This window comes from Chaetomium globosum, genomic scaffold (genome assembly GCF_000143365.1).
Source record: "Chaetomium globosum CBS 148.51 scaffold_6 genomic scaffold, whole genome shotgun sequence".
Taxonomy (NCBI): domain Eukaryota; kingdom Fungi; phylum Ascomycota; class Sordariomycetes; order Sordariales; family Chaetomiaceae; genus Chaetomium; species Chaetomium globosum.
This window is the reverse complement of record NT_165981.1, coordinates 903,003-919,881: the sequence shown is the minus strand read 5'-3', so window position 1 is coordinate 919,881 and position 16,879 is coordinate 903,003. Positions and strand designations below refer to the sequence as shown.

The 16,879-nt window shown below is 56.1% G+C and overlaps 6 protein-coding genes across 6 annotated transcripts; 2 read left to right on the top strand and 4 right to left on the bottom strand.

Moving 5' to 3' along the window:
- Window positions 1-1,943: 1,943 nt before the first annotated feature.
- Window positions 1,944-2,862, top strand: CHGG_08638 (60S ribosomal protein L18; the record flags this gene model as incomplete). Its single annotated transcript, XM_001226564.1, has 4 exons — window positions 1,944-1,947; window positions 2,191-2,295; window positions 2,359-2,726; window positions 2,785-2,862. 4 exons carry the CDS (start codon window positions 1,944-1,946, stop codon window positions 2,860-2,862), a joined length of 555 nt encoding a protein of 184 aa, XP_001226565.1.
- A 350-nt stretch (window positions 2,863-3,212) lies between these two features.
- On the bottom strand, window positions 3,213-7,301 carry CHGG_08637 (uncharacterized protein; the record flags this gene model as incomplete). The annotated part of the gene is made up of 6 exons (XM_001226563.1): window positions 3,213-3,287; window positions 3,399-3,560; window positions 3,895-4,616; window positions 5,212-5,240; window positions 5,360-6,942; window positions 6,999-7,301. 6 exons carry the CDS (start codon window positions 7,299-7,301, stop codon window positions 3,213-3,215), a joined length of 2,874 nt encoding a protein of 957 aa, XP_001226564.1.
- Window positions 7,302-7,923: 622 nt separating this feature from the next.
- CHGG_08636 (uncharacterized protein) lies at window positions 7,924-9,158 on the top strand (the record flags this gene model as incomplete). The annotated part of the gene is made up of 4 exons (XM_001226562.1): window positions 7,924-8,277; window positions 8,341-8,441; window positions 8,511-8,866; window positions 8,974-9,158. 4 exons carry the CDS (start codon window positions 7,924-7,926, stop codon window positions 9,156-9,158), a joined length of 996 nt encoding a protein of 331 aa, XP_001226563.1.
- A 242-nt stretch (window positions 9,159-9,400) lies between these two features.
- CHGG_08635 (uncharacterized protein) lies at window positions 9,401-10,764 on the bottom strand (the record flags this gene model as incomplete). The annotated part of the gene is made up of 5 exons (XM_001226561.1): window positions 9,401-9,641; window positions 9,697-9,833; window positions 9,890-10,231; window positions 10,293-10,628; window positions 10,756-10,764. 5 exons carry the CDS (start codon window positions 10,762-10,764, stop codon window positions 9,401-9,403), a joined length of 1,065 nt encoding a protein of 354 aa, XP_001226562.1.
- Window positions 10,765-12,685: 1,921 nt separating this feature from the next.
- Window positions 12,686-13,905, bottom strand: CHGG_08634 (uncharacterized protein; the record flags this gene model as incomplete). Its single annotated transcript, XM_001226560.1, has 6 exons — window positions 12,686-12,738; window positions 12,806-12,891; window positions 12,947-13,155; window positions 13,214-13,313; window positions 13,375-13,431; window positions 13,823-13,905. 6 exons carry the CDS (start codon window positions 13,903-13,905, stop codon window positions 12,686-12,688), a joined length of 588 nt encoding a protein of 195 aa, XP_001226561.1.
- Window positions 13,906-14,485: 580 nt separating this feature from the next.
- Window positions 14,486-16,662, bottom strand: CHGG_08633 (uncharacterized protein; the record flags this gene model as incomplete). The annotated part of the gene is made up of 4 exons (XM_001226559.1): window positions 14,486-14,605; window positions 14,674-15,750; window positions 15,934-16,296; window positions 16,405-16,662. The coding sequence occupies 4 exons, from the start codon at window positions 16,660-16,662 to the stop codon at window positions 14,486-14,488; spliced, it is 1,818 nt and encodes a 605-aa protein (XP_001226560.1).
- Between the last annotated feature and the right edge of the window lie 217 nt (window positions 16,663-16,879).

Genomic DNA, 16,879 nt, shown 5'->3' with positions numbered 1-16,879 from the left:
AAACGGAGCTTGATTTGTGTGCAGGCGCATATAGTACCCCCTATTAACCCGTTGATTATTAGCCGGCAATCCCAGCCCAGTGCCACGGGAGCACGCAGGGGGTCACTTGAAGGGTGTTGTCGTTGCCGATCATGATACTACCCGACCTACTCTACCGCACAAATTCAGCGGACTCTTGATTGTGTCGCCGCCCCGGCTAAACCCCCCAGACGCTTCGTCGGCACGGAGCAGGGACCGAGCAACACGAAAAGGGACGAAGCAACCCCTATACGTGAGTTGCGTTAACCTTACCAGGTCCGGTACCAATGATCTAATGGTCAGGCATCGATCACTTACTTGGTCGCCGGCCACAGGAAGTTCGGTAGTCGTTGCCGTGCCTGTCTTACTCCCGGCTTTGCGTTTCACTCGTTTGTTCGAGAAGCCGGATCAGATCGTGTCGGATCCCGAAATCTGCTCATAACGCCTCGACGTGACATGTTGATGTCATCGTAACCATGTTCGGAGTGCCGGAGCAAGTCCCGAAAGTTGAAACCAGTGGCTCTGTTGTTTGTTGTTTCGAAACTTGACTGACGGAAGCCACCCAGGCGAGGACTGCCTCATGACCTCGCCGTGTCCTTTGGCGTTCCTGCGCACACCGCACGCCCCCTGGAGTTTCCTCGCTGCGTTACTATGTCTCCAGCCGTAGATGGGCGAGGTCAACCGGCTCGGTTACGAGGTATGTATACCATAGTTAGACACAATGAAACTTGAGGATAGAAAAGCCTGAGGCACCACCAAAAGTGACCGACATAGACAAACAGCGCGAAACGTTTCGAGCTGTTGAAAACTGACACGAAATGTAATCAGACAGCAATCAGACCAGGCCAGGTCTAAAACTCGGCCATGCAGTTGGCGACACCCACCGCATAGCACGGAAATCTAGCCATCGCGGAGAAGCGACCCTGAGTTGCCTCCGGTTTGATTTATTCTGTTCTTGCATTTTCCGTTACCGACTCAGTGATTCAACTTACTGTACCTTACCTATGGAAGGCGATGGCTTCAGGAGTCATAACTCAACCACCGGGCGGTTAAAACCGACCGCCGCCCCCCCTAAGATTCTTTTCATCATCGTTTGCTCCTCCACCGATGCTTATCTGTCTCTGCGTATCTTTTCTCCAGGCTCCTTTTTTCGGTTTGTCCCCTTGACAATCGTTTTTTATCAAACAAGCCTGTGATTCTCACTAGTCGTCGCCAAGGGTTTTGCACCGAGTTCTCCACCTCAGGATCGGCCTAGTAAAGCTTAGCGAAGACGTCTGTTCTTCAACGAGCTTGACGAGCGCTGGGCTGCCAACCTCATGCGCTCGGCGAGGAATGACGAAAGAGGACGGTGTATTTGCGAGAGCAACAAGAAAAACAACCCAAGTGCAAAGGAATGCGCCACACAAGATTGGGAACATTAGAAAATGAACGGCCTGCCGAGGGCGTAGCTCTGTGTGGCTGTTGAAAGGCATTCGGTGTTTTGAGGGTATCGTGAACCGGATATTGGATGTCCGTTGTGTCGAGCTCTCGCAGCCTGCTGGATTCAAAGACTTAGACAAGTGACGCACGCATGACATGCTGCCTGTTTGGGCCAGCTTGAGATGTTCGAATGGACTGCGCAAACATAGCGCTATCATCTTGGCTTGCTCCGCTCGTGTTTTCGCTAGGAGAATAAAAAAGCTCAGATCCCATTCAGGATGCTTGGAGGCTTGGCCAAAAATGCACCTCTCTCCAATCTTCGATGCCCGAGCTCCAGCCCTCTGGCCCCACCCAACTTGCCTGTTTCTGCCATTTCACACCGCCCACACACAAAATATCCCCCCACACCAGCACCACCAAAATCTCGCCGAATTTTGCGCCTTCAGAATTTCGAACCATCGCCCAACGAACGGATTTTTGTCGCCAATCCACGAGTCACCGTCACGATGGGTACGTAGCCCTCCGGCCTCCTCGAAGCCTTTGTGTGCGAGTGGACGAGATTCTGAAATACGTCTCTCTCTGCGATATGGCATATTTGCTCCCGGTCGAGAATTCGTCGTCGTCGCAGTGCCCCGGCTTTTTTCTCGAGAGAGATAGGCCGGCGCAAGCTTCGAGACGATACATCGCTGGTCGACGCGCCAATTTGAGCATACTAGGACCCAAAGGCTGACCGGAGTCCTTGTTGAATAATAGGTATCGATCTGCGGAAGCACCACGAGCGGTCCACGCACCGCAAGGCCCCCAAGAGCGACAACGTCTACCTCAAGCTCTTGGTGAAGCTCTACCGCTTCCTGGCCCGTAAGTAATCATGTTCCTCACGTCACGCGGTTGTCGACGATACTAACGGAAGCCACCTGCTAGGCCGCACTGATGCGCCCTTCAACAAGGTGGTCCTGCGCCGCCTGTTCATGAGCCGCATCAACCGCCCCCCCGTCTCGCTGTCCCGCATCGCGGCCAACCTCAAGAACGGCAACGAGAAGAAGACCGTCGTCGTTGTTGGCACCATCACCGACGACAACCGTCTCCTGACGGTCCCCAAGGTCCAGATTGCTGCTCTCCGCGTCACTGCCACCGCCCGTGCCCGCATCACCGCGGCCGGCGGTGAGGTCATCACCCTCGACCAGCTGGCTCTCGAGAAGCCCACCGGTGCCAACACCCTCCTGCTCCGCGGCCCCAAGAACTCTCGCGAGGCTGTCAAGCACTTCGGCATGGGCCCCCACAAGAACAAGGTTTGTTTTCCGTCTGCTTCCTACAGCACTCGGCAGAACAGCACTGACCCCCCAATAGAAGCCCCATGTCCGCTCCAAGGGCCGCAAGTTCGAACGCGCCCGTGGTCGCCGCAGGTCGCGTGGCTTCAAGGTCTAAAGTGGTGGATACGGATACCCTTTGGAGTTTGGGGCGTGGCACGGGGTTCTTGGTCGTCGTATGGCAATGGTTTTGGGGCATCTGGTTCTGGGCTTGCTATGCTGTGCTGTCGGCCACAGACGGCATACGGAGCACAAAAGTCTTTTCTCTTTTTTTACGGGCATGAGGAATTGACAGCATGGCACTTGACTGACGCCACTGCTATGAATGACAATGCCATTGAGCCCCGCGACAGCGTATATGACCGTGTCTTCGTTTGTGATGCATGTGTTGTACAAAGTATTGTGACTATGTTTACAATATGGTCTTACATATCTTCCCTGTTTCTCGTCAGCGAAGCAGCCCATCTCCTATTGCCCCTCGATATCCTCCAGCGCCACCTCTCCTATCCTATCGCGCGCCACAAAAAACGCTTCTCTCGATTCCTAAACTCGCGTAGATCAGAATACATCCCCGCCAAACACAGATCGAAGGACCATCATAAAGAGAGAAAACACACACGCACAAACACACACACAAAAAAAAAAAAGACTCACCTTGCGTGACGCATCGGGCTTCTCCCGATGTACCCTCCTGAACATCTGTCTCAGCAGGTTCTCGAACGCCTTGTCCTCGGCTCCCTGGTAGAACTTGCACACGAAGGACCCGCCGGGCTTGAGCGTCTCGGACGCAAATGTGAGGGCGGCGTGGCAGAGGTCCTGTTGTGTGGGGTGCGCGGGGGGAGAGGGGTCGTGGTTAGTTTGGGTTTTTTTTTCCTTTCTTGGGTGGGTTATGGGGGGGTGGGTTGGGTTGGGGGGTTGGGTTACCATGCTCCCGGCGTGGTCCTTGAAATAGATGCCGCTCGTGTTCATCATCCTGTGATACGGGTTACTCAACGTTTTGACCGAGTAGTTGTGGGCCTGGGGCCAAGGTGTTCACATGTCGCTAAGTACCACCTGGGGTGCCCATGAAAAAGTTGAGGTTGAGTCGTGTTAGCTGATTTGCCTTTTTTGTGGGGCGTATGGGGGATAATGGGCTGCTGCGTCGACCTACGTCTACCAACCGCAGGTTCGGCTTTTCTTCCGCCTCCTCTTTGGGTTGGGTGCTCTCGTCTGGCGACGGCGACGGTGATGTTGAAGGTGATGACGATGACGATGAAGGCTCAACCGGGCTGCCAATCTCCGCATCATCCTCCCGCGCCGCCATGCGCTCCAAATCGATATAACTCGGCCGATCAGCGATCTCATCGCCGCCCTCCTCCTCCGTCTCCCCATCCACCGTCCCCCCCCTCCCCCGCCTCCTCGCCGCTCTCTCCGCCCTCCTCTTCTTATCCCCCTCCACCAGCACCTGCTTCACCATGCGCTGCACACCAGGACTCAAAAAATTCCCCTGGATGGTGCTGACCCCCCTGGGTGGCTGGGCGGGGATGATGTCGATGCCGAGCACGGTGCCGTTGGGGGCGGTGTAGTCGACGGCGACCTGCGACCAGCTGCCGGGCGCGTAGCCGAGGTCGACCACGACCTGGCCCTGGCCGCGGCGGAAGAAGGAGTACTTGGCGTCGAGCTCGATCAGCTTGAAAGCCGCGCGCGACTTGAGCCCCTTCACGTGCCGGGCGCGGGCGTAGGGGTCGCCGCTCTGGCGGAGTTTTCCATTGGGAAGAGCTGGATGAGGAGGGGCGGGTTTGGGTGCAGGGGTTGGGGTTTGGCCTGAAGATTCGAGGTTGTGGCGCCGGGGTATGAGTTGGGAGGAGGTATGAGGAGTGTGAATTAAAGGTGCTTGTCGTCGGGTTTAGATATGAGAGCCCTCTAGTGACTAGGACAGCCAGACCGAGTGGCGTCCGGGTCCATGGCGCTTGCATATGGGTGGATGGTTTGGCTACACATGAAGCGACAAATATGTATCCAAGTTCGTTCGTCGAAGCAGAACTAAGAACTAATGAAAAGTTGGGTTCAAAGCTTCGAAATGCCATGAAGCTGGATAGTTGCAAGTTTGAGATTGACGCGTGCGAAAATATTAGGTTAGGTTAGTTTCAACTCCTCAATTGATCAATTCTTGGCGCGCAGATGAGTGGAAAAGGTTTACTCTCTGGGTGGGTTAAGAGCCCGTTAAGCATACAATCCCGGCTATCCGCAATAGAGCCTCACTCTTAGTGAGAGGGAAATAAGTTTGGTTGGAGTTGCTCAAGTGAAAGCAAGGGAGTGGTTGAATCTCATCACGGTTCAAATGGTCATGGGTTGAAGTTTTACATCACTTGCGAGAATTTAGGGACAAACGATGTCCCATTGATCGTGTTATAACGCATGAACAACACCCAGATGCCCAACCCCTCCCAAACCAGTCCCAGAACGCCAAATGCAACAACACACTTACAACGCCAAAATATGCCCAGCCCATTGTGCCTAGTCCCAACCAGAAGTAAATGCCCTAGACCGCAATCTCAACACCATCTGCCAACCGCGGCAGTTATGCCAAAAAGCTAGCCGCTACACCCCTCCTCTCCTTCTTCAAGGGCGAAAACGATGCCCCGCCAAAGGCATTCTTGACACCCGCTCCAAACCTCGCAGCACTGGGGCCCTTCCCCATAGCTTTGGCACCGCCGGCCTTGGCAATAGGCGGCCGTTTCCCAGCAGGAGCAGCGGTAGCGGTTGGCTTGACCTTCTCACCCTCATCCTCGGCCTCATCGAATAGCGTCGAGGGGTTTGCCCCGAGCAACTTGCGCTTCTTCTTCTTGGGCTCCACCTTCTCCGGGAGCTCGATGGCGGCGTCAGTTGTGGATTTGACTGCTGGCTCGGCGTCGGCGTTGTTGGCGGGGCGGTTTTCCTGATCCTGGTTGGTGCTACTGTCACCCTCCTCTGCTTCTTCGGTAACCTTGTCTAGCGTTGACTCGACGCGCGGAGCCTTGCGGTTCCGAGCCGTCAGGTTCTTCTTGGAGGGCGAGGCGTCGTTGAGGGGTTTTGTGCGAGGCCTGCCGCGGGGCCGCTTCTCGACGAGTTTAATGGCGGAGGCGGGTTTGACAGCCGAGGACTCGACTGCTGCTGTCGCTTCGGGAGCTGGCTCTTCGGGCGCCGGCTCAACGGGAGCGGTTTCCTCGGCGCCGCGGAATTGGACCGCTGGTGTTGGTGTGGCTTCTTCGCCTGCGGGTTTCGGGGACCCGTCCGGGTTGTGCGTCTTGTTGAGGAAGGGCGTGATGGAGAACTCGGATTTTCCGCCGACCATGGACAGGTCGAAGCCCCTCTTCTTAAGAGGGCGTTTCGGCCGGTCGTCCATGCCAGGGGTGAGGAGGACCTTGTCGTCCATGCTCATCTCCTCTGCTGGGCGCTTCTTTTTTGCATTCGCCTTAGCACCGGCGCCCTTAAGCGGTACTGTGGTTGTCGCGACCGTGGGAACCTTCACCGCCCGCTCTTGTACCTTCTCCAGCTCAGCGCGGCACTTCTTGAGCTCTTCTTGTGCATCGCGCAGCTTGCTGCGTAACCTGTCCACCTTGTCAAATGCAGCTTGCTGCCGTTCTTCCGCATCGATTCGGGCCTGCTCGCTCTCTCGTCGGAGCTTCTCCTGCACCTTGGCCTGCTCTGCCAATTTTGCAACAGCCTCGGCAAGTTCCTCCCGGAGTTGTGTTAGCTCCTCAGCAGAAGCTTGCTCTTCCTGCATGTCTGATGTTGTGCTGGACTTGGCCTTGGCTAGCTGGTCCGCCCTGCGCTTTTCAGTAGCAAGGCTCTCTTCCACCGTAGCCAGCTTCTCCCGGAGCCCTTGCAGCTCAGCCTCAGCCTTGTTGTTTCTTTCAGCAAGCCGCTTTCCCTTAGCCAGTTCCTTTTCCAGCTCGCGCACTTGTTTCCGGAGCTCTTCCTCGACTTCATTGTCGCCGTCCTGCTTTTGTGCTGCCTTCTCCGCAGCTCGCTTCTCGTTGGCTAGCTCGACTTCCAACGTATTAAGTTGGCGTTCTAGAGCCAGCTTCTCGGCGAGCACGTCCTTCTGGTGCGCGAGTTGAGATCGCAGGTGTTCTAATTCGGGCTTGAGGACGGCAACTTCCCGAGAGAGGGCGAGCTTTTCGGACAAGACCTTGGCTGAATCTTGAGATACAGCGTTGAAGGCGGATAGTTCCTCCTGTTGCAACACATATCAGAATCAGACTTGGAAGCCGGGCTAGCGGCCAACTTTACCTTCAGGTTGGTAATCTCACGAGCCTGAGACTGCATAAGGTTATCCTGCCTGCGGGACTTCTCATGCGCGCTGTCCAGCTGGCTGCGGACGTCCTCAATTTGCTCGACAAGCTCCTTGACACGCAAATCTTTTTGCGCAAGCTGATCCTTGGCTCCAGAGGTCTCGTCGCGGAGCACCATGCTGCGCACCTTTAACCGCCTTGCTTCTTCGGTCCTAACCACGAGATCACACTCGTGGATGGCCTGTTGGTACTTCATGTCGAGATTGTGCATCGTTTCGGTTCTCTGACATTGATTGGGCATGTTAGAACAGCGCCTGGCGCGTGGTAGGGCTGATGCGCACCTCTTCAGAGTCCATGTTTACACATTGCGACGCGTTTTTCGGCGGCATCAGGATGTAAACAATGGTGTGAACAAGGCCAAACAATGGCTGGATTCGCTGATAATCGAGTAGAAACGAGGTTAGAATACGCCAACGGGAAAACCAAGGATGTGAACGATGAACGATAAATGGCTGAATAGATGATGCAATGGTAGAGGAATGCAATCAAGAAGCTGCCCACAGTTTGAAGTAAACAGTCTTCCCAACACGGCCTAGCGCGTTGCGTCGGCCCCCACCGTGCCATCCTGGCATCTTTGTCGGACCGGCAATGCCAAGCCGCAAGGGTGCAACCAGCTGTAGCAGAGCTCCAGAGCCCATTTGGCTGACGTTCCTTAAGGACACACTTGCCAGAAGCAGAAGCTCTATCCCAATCGCCCGCCAAGGCCCCCGAAGCCAGCAGCAGCGGCCATCGTCAACGCCAAAACCAACCACCACCACCACCACCACCCAATTGGTGATCCGTCCAGGATCAATTGGCCTCTCCGCGCGGCCACGACTCGACTCAAGCACCCCACAGACCACAACACCCCCGCGCAAGGCAAGATGCGGCTGCTCACGCTCCTCACCACAGCGCTCCTCAGCGCGGCCACCGGCGCGCTCGCCGCCAAGAAGACGTCGGAAGAGCGGTTCCAGCTGTACCACAGCAAAGCGCTCTCTACCAGCCCCGTGAAGCTGAGCGAGGCGTCGTACCGGGAGCTGACGGCGACCCCGCGCGACTATAGCGTGGCGGTGCTGCTGACGGCGATGGACGCGCGGTACGGGTGCCAGCTGTGCCGCGAGTTCCAGCCCGAGTGGGAGCTGCTGGCGCGCAGCTGGACGGGTGGTGATCGTAAGGGCGACTCGCGCGTCGTGTTTGGGACGCTGGATTTTGGGGATGGGAGGGATGTCTTTATGAGTGTAGGTTTGCCGAGGAGGCGGGATCGATCTGGGTGTGTGGTTGACTGACGTTTGGGGTGGTAGCTCGGTCTGCAAACGGCGCCGGTGCTGTTCTTTTTCCCGCCCACGACCGGCCCTCACGCTCCGGCCTCGCCGGAACCGGTTCGATATGACTTTACCGGGGGGTAAGTTGTTCGGGAGTAATGGAGTTCTGTTTGGCGGAGAGACGCTGACGTATGGTTTCCCCGTAATAGAGCTCAAGCGGCCGAGGTTGTGCACAGCTGGGTTGCGCGGTACCTGCCGGACCGCCCTCACCCGCCCATCAAGCGGCCGATCAACTGGATGCGGTGGATCTCAACCTTCGTCATTCTCTCGGGCGGCCTGACCTTCTCCTACGTCGCCTGGCCCTACGTGCTCCCCGTCATCCAGAGCCGCACCGTCTGGGCGGCCATTACTCTGATCTCGATCCTTCTGTTCACCAGCGGCCACATGTTCAACCACATCAGGAACGTCCCGTACGTCGCCGGCGACGGCCGCGGGGGCATTAGCTATTTTGCGAACGGCTTTCAGAACCAGTATGGTCTTGAGACGCAGATTGTGGCTGCCATGTGTAAGTGCATTACAAACAAAATCTATCCTTTTTTGTTACCCCGCCCGGCCCAGTCTCCTTTTCCCTCTGTATTCCTACCTATCTAACGCCGCTAACCCAAATGACAGATGGTATACTTGCGCTTTCCAGCATTTCCTTGGCTATCAAAGTGCCTCGGATGACCGACCCCAGGAACCAGGGCATTGCCTTCCTCGCCTGGTTCGGTATCCTCTTCGTTGTGTATAGCCTCCTCCTGAGCATCTTCCGGGGCAAGAACCCCGGCTACACTTTCTCCCTGCCGCCTTTCATGTAAGCGGCCAAGTAGGAATGTGGCTCGAAATTCATCCCGGTTGTTGTCCACAAGTCTAGGGAGCCAAGATCTGGAGTAAGGGAAGTGATGTTTGGTGTGTATGTACAACTAGGGTTATTAGTGGCGCATCTAGAGGAACGGAAAAAGTTGCCTTGATCGATCAACTCTTCGTGGTTTAGGCTGCGCATGGGGTTAGTGATGGTGTTTTTGAACCAAGATAACAAGACTCACATATCGGTGAAGGATTACTGCAAAAGCGGCTCCTCTTCGGGCTTCAGGCTCACGAGGAAGTCGCGGCAGAGCTCAAAGCTCAGCCAGCTAGACGCCATACTCGGTGCCACCTTGAGGAGGTTCGGGATGATACCCTTGTAAAGACCCTTGATGCCTTCTTGGGTGACGATGACGCGGACAGCGTCTAGCAGGGATTTGTATTGATAGCCCATGCCGGACATGGTGTTGATTTGGAATCGCCGTCGGAGAACGTCACTACTTCGGTCAGCAGCCCGCCCCTGGATCTCAAGTCCGTCGGCGCCAAACTTACAATGGGTATGTGCATGTTTGCGCCACCGCGCCGGAGATGGCACCCGCGGCTAGTTTCCGGAGGGCACTGGGGTTTTGATCGCCTTCCAGTGTTAGGTATTGTCTGACAAACTCGTATGTCATAAAGTTCAAGCCGACCTGTGCCACGGATTAGCGTGATGTCACCGAGTCACCTCTCGAAAGTTATGACGTACGTATGGCGCAACACCCGTCACCGTAGGAATAATGCCTCGATACAACGCTTTGATACCCCCCTCCGTTTTGTACATGGTACCCATGGTCTGCCACATGCCCGGAAGCTTGGTCGGTTTCTCGCCGAGTTCTGCAAACGACGCCGATTGGATCGAGAGGCGCGTGCGCACGATGTCGAGCGGGTACGTAAAGGTGACGGAGGTGATGCCGGCAATCCCGCCGCAAGTAAGGAGCGCTAATGGCGTGAGGCTGTCCCCGGGGTGTCGCTCGAAGAACTGCTGCAGCCAAGAAAATGAGCCTTCCGAAACCAGATATATGCCCCTATTGGCGATAAGCTCCAGAGGCTACGCACTCTTTTATAGAAATTGTAACTCCCAAACTGCACGGCCGAGTACGGCACGATACGTATGCAATTGGTGCCGTTGCCGCGCATGAACCCCGCGCCAGCCCTCCTCCTTCCAACATCTTGAGCAAGCCCCCTTGCCCACGCTGAGCTTGTAGGCATCGCGCCCCGCGCTCTGGATCTGGAAGAGGATTTTGAGGCGCTCGAGCGGGCGACACCACGGTGCGGGACACGGCGCCCGCGACGCCGCCGGCACAGAAGGCCGCAACTACGGGCTGGGAGATGGTGGTGAGGAATTGGTCGGCGGCGGTCAGCTTGTCGGGGGGTAGCGGGGGGGGTGACGACGTCGAGGTCGAGGGCCCGGGCTCTGGCCGGGGCTTGGACTGTGTAGGCCGTCCCTATGGGGGGGCATGGTGTTAGTATACATGACCGTTGTTGCGATGTCCTCCCAACAAAGCTCAAGGGGGGGGAGGGGATGCCGTGCTGAGAGACAACCCCGCGGAGGCTGAGACAAGGGATACATACGGCGGACATTATGAGGGATTGAGCAACAGAGGTTGGATATGAAGCTGGGCGTTCAACAGCAGGCCGGTTGGCACTGATCTCCAAAGGTTCGTGGCCGTCACGGAGGAAACGGGTGGCGGTCGGTCAGGGGCAATAAGATGGGACGTCGAGGGGTTCAGGTTATGGTTGCAAGGCTGACATGTCGGGAGAACGAGCCGCTGTTGGTTCCTCGGGTCGCATAGGTGGCGGCGTGCTCGTTTTCGGGAGTGGTAAGCTGTCCAAGGTCTGTTTCTATGGTTTTCAGGAGGCACTTCGGGAATGGCAGTCACAGCGACGGCGATAGGAGAGCGCAATGCAATTTCGGTTTGGAGATTTGCTAAGGAAGATGCTGAGACTGCGCTTTTGAAGAGGACCGTGTGGTCAGTGGAGATTGGTTCGTCGCTGTGGGCCGGCTCAGCGCCGGGCCCAGATGACGAAATAGGGTAGCAAGGCAAAGGTGCCAAGCCACCTCACGGCTCAGCGCCGGTAACTAAAAATGGCCGCGCTCAATGACTACTTGCTCCTTAGGCATCAGAGCACCCGCTGGACACCTTCGGGGCCCTTGCAGACGAAGACAATGGGGCAATTGGCTTGACTTGACCAGTCTCCTTTGTCCCAGCGGTTCTGATATCGTCCACTTGGCAGCTTCTGATGTGCGTCCTTGGAAGAGGGTCCAGTGCAAGGTACCGATCGATGACTTGCTGTCGATCAGCAGGTGGACCTAAGAAGCGACCTAGGGAGCTCCCTCTGGCCAAAAAAAAAAGCCGACGGGAACTCGAAATGGGATTAAAAAATCAAGAAAATAAACAAAAGTAAAAGAAATCAAGAAGGGGAAAAGAGGTCAAGGGAACCGAGCAAAGTAAATCAAGTAAAGAAATCGAGTAAAGGAAAAAGTAGACTATGGGCATCCGAATGGCCTTCTTGTCGTTCTTCTCCAAGGTTTCGTCGACACCTATCCTGAGTCGGCTTTTTTTGCCCATGGGGTGTCTCGCCGCAGCGACTGACGCTCCGCCAGGTCACCGAAGCACTGTGCCCTGCGAAGCAGCGAGTCGTATTCTGACAAGTGTCATGGGTACCTGGCAGCCCATATGCTCCTTATCCATTTGTACATGCGAGGCGGGCTTGTCGGTAACATGCATCGAGGGCACCAATGCTGCTGGTGGGTGGTCAACGAGTCAGATCATTGTGAGTCTTGACGTGCACGTATTGCCGCCAATAGCCGACGGAGTTGGTCCCGCTCGGGTGGTATGTGCCTGTTTGTTGCAGGAAGCTCCCGTCTCTGTCACGGCATCAACTCCTTCGAAACTCGGAACCATCGAATAGGGAACGGGAGTACACAACCCGGCTGAGAGATCATGGGATTGAGTTGCCATCAGGGATCCTTAGGGGGATTGGACTGTTTCGCACGCTTTCAGAGTAGGCTCGGTGTCGCCGTCGGTGTTGTCATGCCAAGCTCCTAGCCTTGAGCGACTCAAAATCGAATGCTCACGAGACCTGAATGCAAGGTTGGGGTTATCACGAGGACAGTGTTGAGAAACCAACCTGCATTGCAACTACCTACTCGGAACAGTGTCTATTTTAACTCCCCACCGACTCCAGCAGAACGTAAGGAGATGAACGATCGCATGCGTAAGGCTAGGTACATCCTACTGTCTCCAGAAATGGTCGTCGCGGATGTCCCTCCTATATTTTCGGAATTGGGGCGGATTGGAAGGTCCAATTATCGCATTTTGGGCCGACGCAAAAGTGGGAACAGAGGTAACGAGCTTGAGAAGGTTGAACGCCCCAAGAGACGTCCAACATCAGTAATCCACCACAGGAGGAAAGAGAACGCCGAAAGTGCAGTAACAGTCTTACAGCCAGAACCCTGAAGGAATCGCGATTAAGAAGGGGTTTCCCGATGAAAACGCGTTCATTCGGCGACATCGAGGTCGTCGTGGGCCGGCCGATCGGGGCTGTCGATGGCTGCATTGTGTCAGATATCAGATATCGCCTGCTTTGTGGTGGGTGCGAATAACTAGAGAAAACATACGCTTCCTGTCGTCCCCATTCGCGCCGTTCTCGCGACGGTCGCGCTCGTCACGGTCACGGTCGTCCTTGGTGTCACGGTCCCGATCGCTGAGGCCGGTATCAGCATGTTAGTGGTGGTGGTACGGGGCAGAATGATACATACCGATCAGGGCTGCGCGAGCGGTCACGGGTGTCGCGGCGATCACGGTCGTAGTCACGGTCCCGGTCGCGGTCACGGCGATCATCCTTCCTAGGCGAGTAGTCGCGACGACGCGGGCTGGGCGACCGGCGGCGCGGGGAAGAGCGGCGCGGTCCACGCTCCCGTTCACTGCGGTCGAACCGCCACGAAGCGGAAGGCGGGGTACGAGCCCACTAGAGGGAATCAATACACTGGAGTCTAGTTGAATAGGCGGTGACGTCCAAGGCATACCTCAATCTTCAGCACATCGTCGCGACCGATGCGCTTGTTGTGCATATCATGATACGCGTCGTCCGCATCGCGGCGATCCTCGTACTCCACGAAAGCAAACCTGCAAGCAACGGTTAGGGGCGCTGTTGTTACCGCAAAAACAATCAATGGGCGCCACTTACAGCCTGCTGCTGGCGGACCGCGGAGCCGGGATATCACAGCGAACCAGACGGCCGTAGCTAGATAAATTCCCATTGTCAGCACGTTGGCAAATATCGCGGGATGCTAAGGAGGTTTCTCTGCTGGCCGCGCGCGGTCAAACTCCAAAATATATGCTGCTCATGGCAGGTTGCTCGCCCGATGCAACAGATAAGTTCTTGTGATATCTTCGCCGGCCGCTCGATCGAAAGGAGGAGGGGGGGGCGAGGGCACGAGATCCGGAACCTCGAGCGAATCACCGGGCGCAGAGTGATGGGAGCGACGGCGGCGAGGATGTATGGAAGGGAGGTGGGCGAGGGAGCGCGACGACGAGGAGGGGGACGTAGCAGGGGGAGGACGGTAAGAGGAAGGTAATCGAGGATCGAGCTCGAGGTTGGTGATCGAGCCATCGCCGTGTGGTGTTAAACGTACCGCTCGAATTCGTACGCAAGGTCGCGCGCGCGAGTGCCGTGGCTGAAGCCGGACACGTAAAGGGTGGTTCCGTTGCGAGACATGATGGGTTGATGATTGATGGAAAAGTGGCAGCGGTTGCCTGAAGAAAACCGATCTCAACTGAGCGCGACGCTGTAATTAGGCACCTTAATCTCTGTGCAGTTTCCCCGAAAACAGGACGAGTTTTGCCACCAGATTAGACAATGGCAATGGTTGGCAGGCAAAGAACAACCAAGAAGAGCCACCACTCAATGATGGTTTGATGGATTTCCGAAGAGGTTGACGGAGGTGAGAGGTGGAATGTTCAGGAGAAAGTGGAATGGCAGGTCCCAAAAGAAGCCTAGGCCTAAGAGCCCCACTTTATGTTACCGCGTGTTCATGCCAAGAAATGCAGGCGAGTCGCTTTTCGCAGGCTTGGCAGGATAACTGCAGCCAGTTGCCCGACCGAGTCTTTGAGCCAAAAAAACGACCTTGATTGAACTCGTTTTGGTTCGAGTTCGAATTTGGAACACGAGATAATCGACAACTCCAGACTGTTAGCACCCAATTAACTAAACGTATGATCTGGGTTATTATGCTAATTACATCTCTATTCACCTAGTATCGCACATTTTTCCAAGTCCCAAGCTCCCAAGCTCCCAATCACAAGATCAGGTACAGACTACAAAGGACACTGGGTCCCGTGAAAATACCCAACCAGAAGATCACATTTCCCAGCGTTGCCCGGTTCCGGAGCCATTTCGTCCGGCTGAGCCTTACCAGCTGTTTTACACCGAGTTAGCTTAGCACCTTGATAACAACGCTAACAAATCCTCTCTGCAACAACTCACCGGCAGCTGGCACATCTGCAAAACTAGCAGGTAACCCCTCAGCTTCTTGAAGATGCACCACATAACCAGCTCGTGTACACAGGCCGACAAGAAAAAGGTGATGAGCGTGGCCGTGTGTTTGTCGACCTTCATGGCCGAGATGGAACTGTGATAGACATGCCTTAGCAGGAAATTATGCACAGGGCGGTTCCAGTCCCGCGCGAACTGGTCCCACGAGACACAATTCCACCACGCGTCGTAGAAGCTGCGGTCCGCAAAGTAGGTCAGCTCCGCCAGGAAGTTGAGGATGGTCTCCCAAATGAGGTACCAGGTCAGCAGGTACTCCATCAAGAAGGGGAAAACCAGGTCCAGCAGCATCCAAGGGAACTCGCGGAACCGGCCGGCCAACGGAACGCCCTCCTCCTTCATGCGCACCGTGGTCATGACGACGGGGTAGATGAAAGCCTGCGAGATCATGATCATGACAAAAATGATACCGAAGCACGCCGCGGCCTTTTCGGCGACATAGTACCAGTTGATAGACTCGGAGCGCGGGTACTCGAGCTCGTAAACCACCGTCGGCAGGACAACGTACTCGTAGTGGCTGCACAGAGTCAGGTTGTTGGGGTACTCGCGGCCTGGTTTTGTCGACTTGCCCCTAAGCTCATCCGACAGCGCATCCACCTCCCATTTCAGCACCCGCTCAAAGACATGCACCTGCTCCCCATCGAGCGGTTCGCGCGAGTCGATGGCCGCCACAATCCGCCCAATATCCAAAACGTTTTCATGTGGCAGGGACTGCCGCCTCTCCCTCGCGGACGGGACCCTGGCGAGATGTGCCGTGTCGATATCCGCCGCGGGCGGCCCAGTCGTTGACGGGGACGTGACCGGCGAGATCCGTTCAAGCTCCTTGATCTTAGCCAACAACAACTTACGCTGCTTGTACACGGAGCTCAGATGCCCGTTGTAAAACGCATATGAGTGCTGCTTCATGAGCATGACCAGGCCATGCAGCACAAAAAACACGGTATGCGTCCACGGCCAGTCTCTCAATCTCGTGAACCCGACCACGCCGCCAATGAACGCCGTCTGCCAGATCTACACCGGTATCACACAATTAGCATTCTTTCCCAACCCTCCCCAAGTGGCCAGCAACAAGGCCCGGCCCAGGCCCAAGGACAACGGTCGAAGAAAAGCAGAAGAAGCGTATCAACAAAGGATCCAACAACCAACCAACCAACCAACCAAAACAATCCCCAACACAAAACAAAACAAACTCACATTCTGCACCACCCAACCCCCCCGATCCCAATCCACCCACCCCCTCCCCACCACCACACTCTGCAACACCCACCCGACCCCGGTAAGCCCACACATAACCCCATCCGCCACCAACAACACCACCACCTCGCGCTTGCAGCCAAACATCCCCCGCATAATCTCGTTGGTGCCCAGGATGCTGCCGTGGCGGCGCCAGTTGTCGGCGGCGATCTTGACCACGAACAGGAACACGGCCATCCAGAACAGCGTGAAGAAGCCGTGGAAGGGCGAGTTGGCGGCATGCGGGTTCTGCCGGTCGAAGGTGGAGAAGGCGTGCGTGAAGACGGGGGTGGTGAATTTCTTTTTGGTGGTGGTGGTTCTGGTCTTGTTGTTGGGGGAGGGGGTTAGGGAGGTGGATGGCGGCGGTGATGGTGGTGTTGTTGCTGCTGCGTCTTCTAGGGGGCCGGCTTCTGGTATCCTCCGTCTTCTCACGGTGGCGCCATTGGGCGAGCTACCCGAGGAGTCGTGGTGTCCATTGTGGCTTGTGGTCTCGGGATCCCGGCCGAGTACTTCTAGCCCCTCAACTTCTGGAAGGAGGGCTTGTAACGCGGAAGGGGTTCCAGCTGATGGAAACGGGAATCCATGGCCGTTCGCCGGAGCCGTGCCGGCATTCGTACCGTTGGTGGATCCGGCCCCGGCCCCGGCCTCGGACCCGGCGCCGTTAGCGCGCTGTTCCCCTGTCCGGCCCATGGTAGGTGGGCGTTTGAAGAGCGGCGAAGAGTCCCGGCGAACAATCGACTGCAACCATCAATGCGTTACTGGTACAGTCTGGCGCAATGATTGGGCGTCTAAATGGCGCAAATTGATGCAATTGTCTCGTTTATGGTGTTGATCTGACGAGTGTTCAAACCAGACGTTCACTGGAGGAGTGAGCCTCAAAGACATTTTACCGTCTGACATTGGTTCA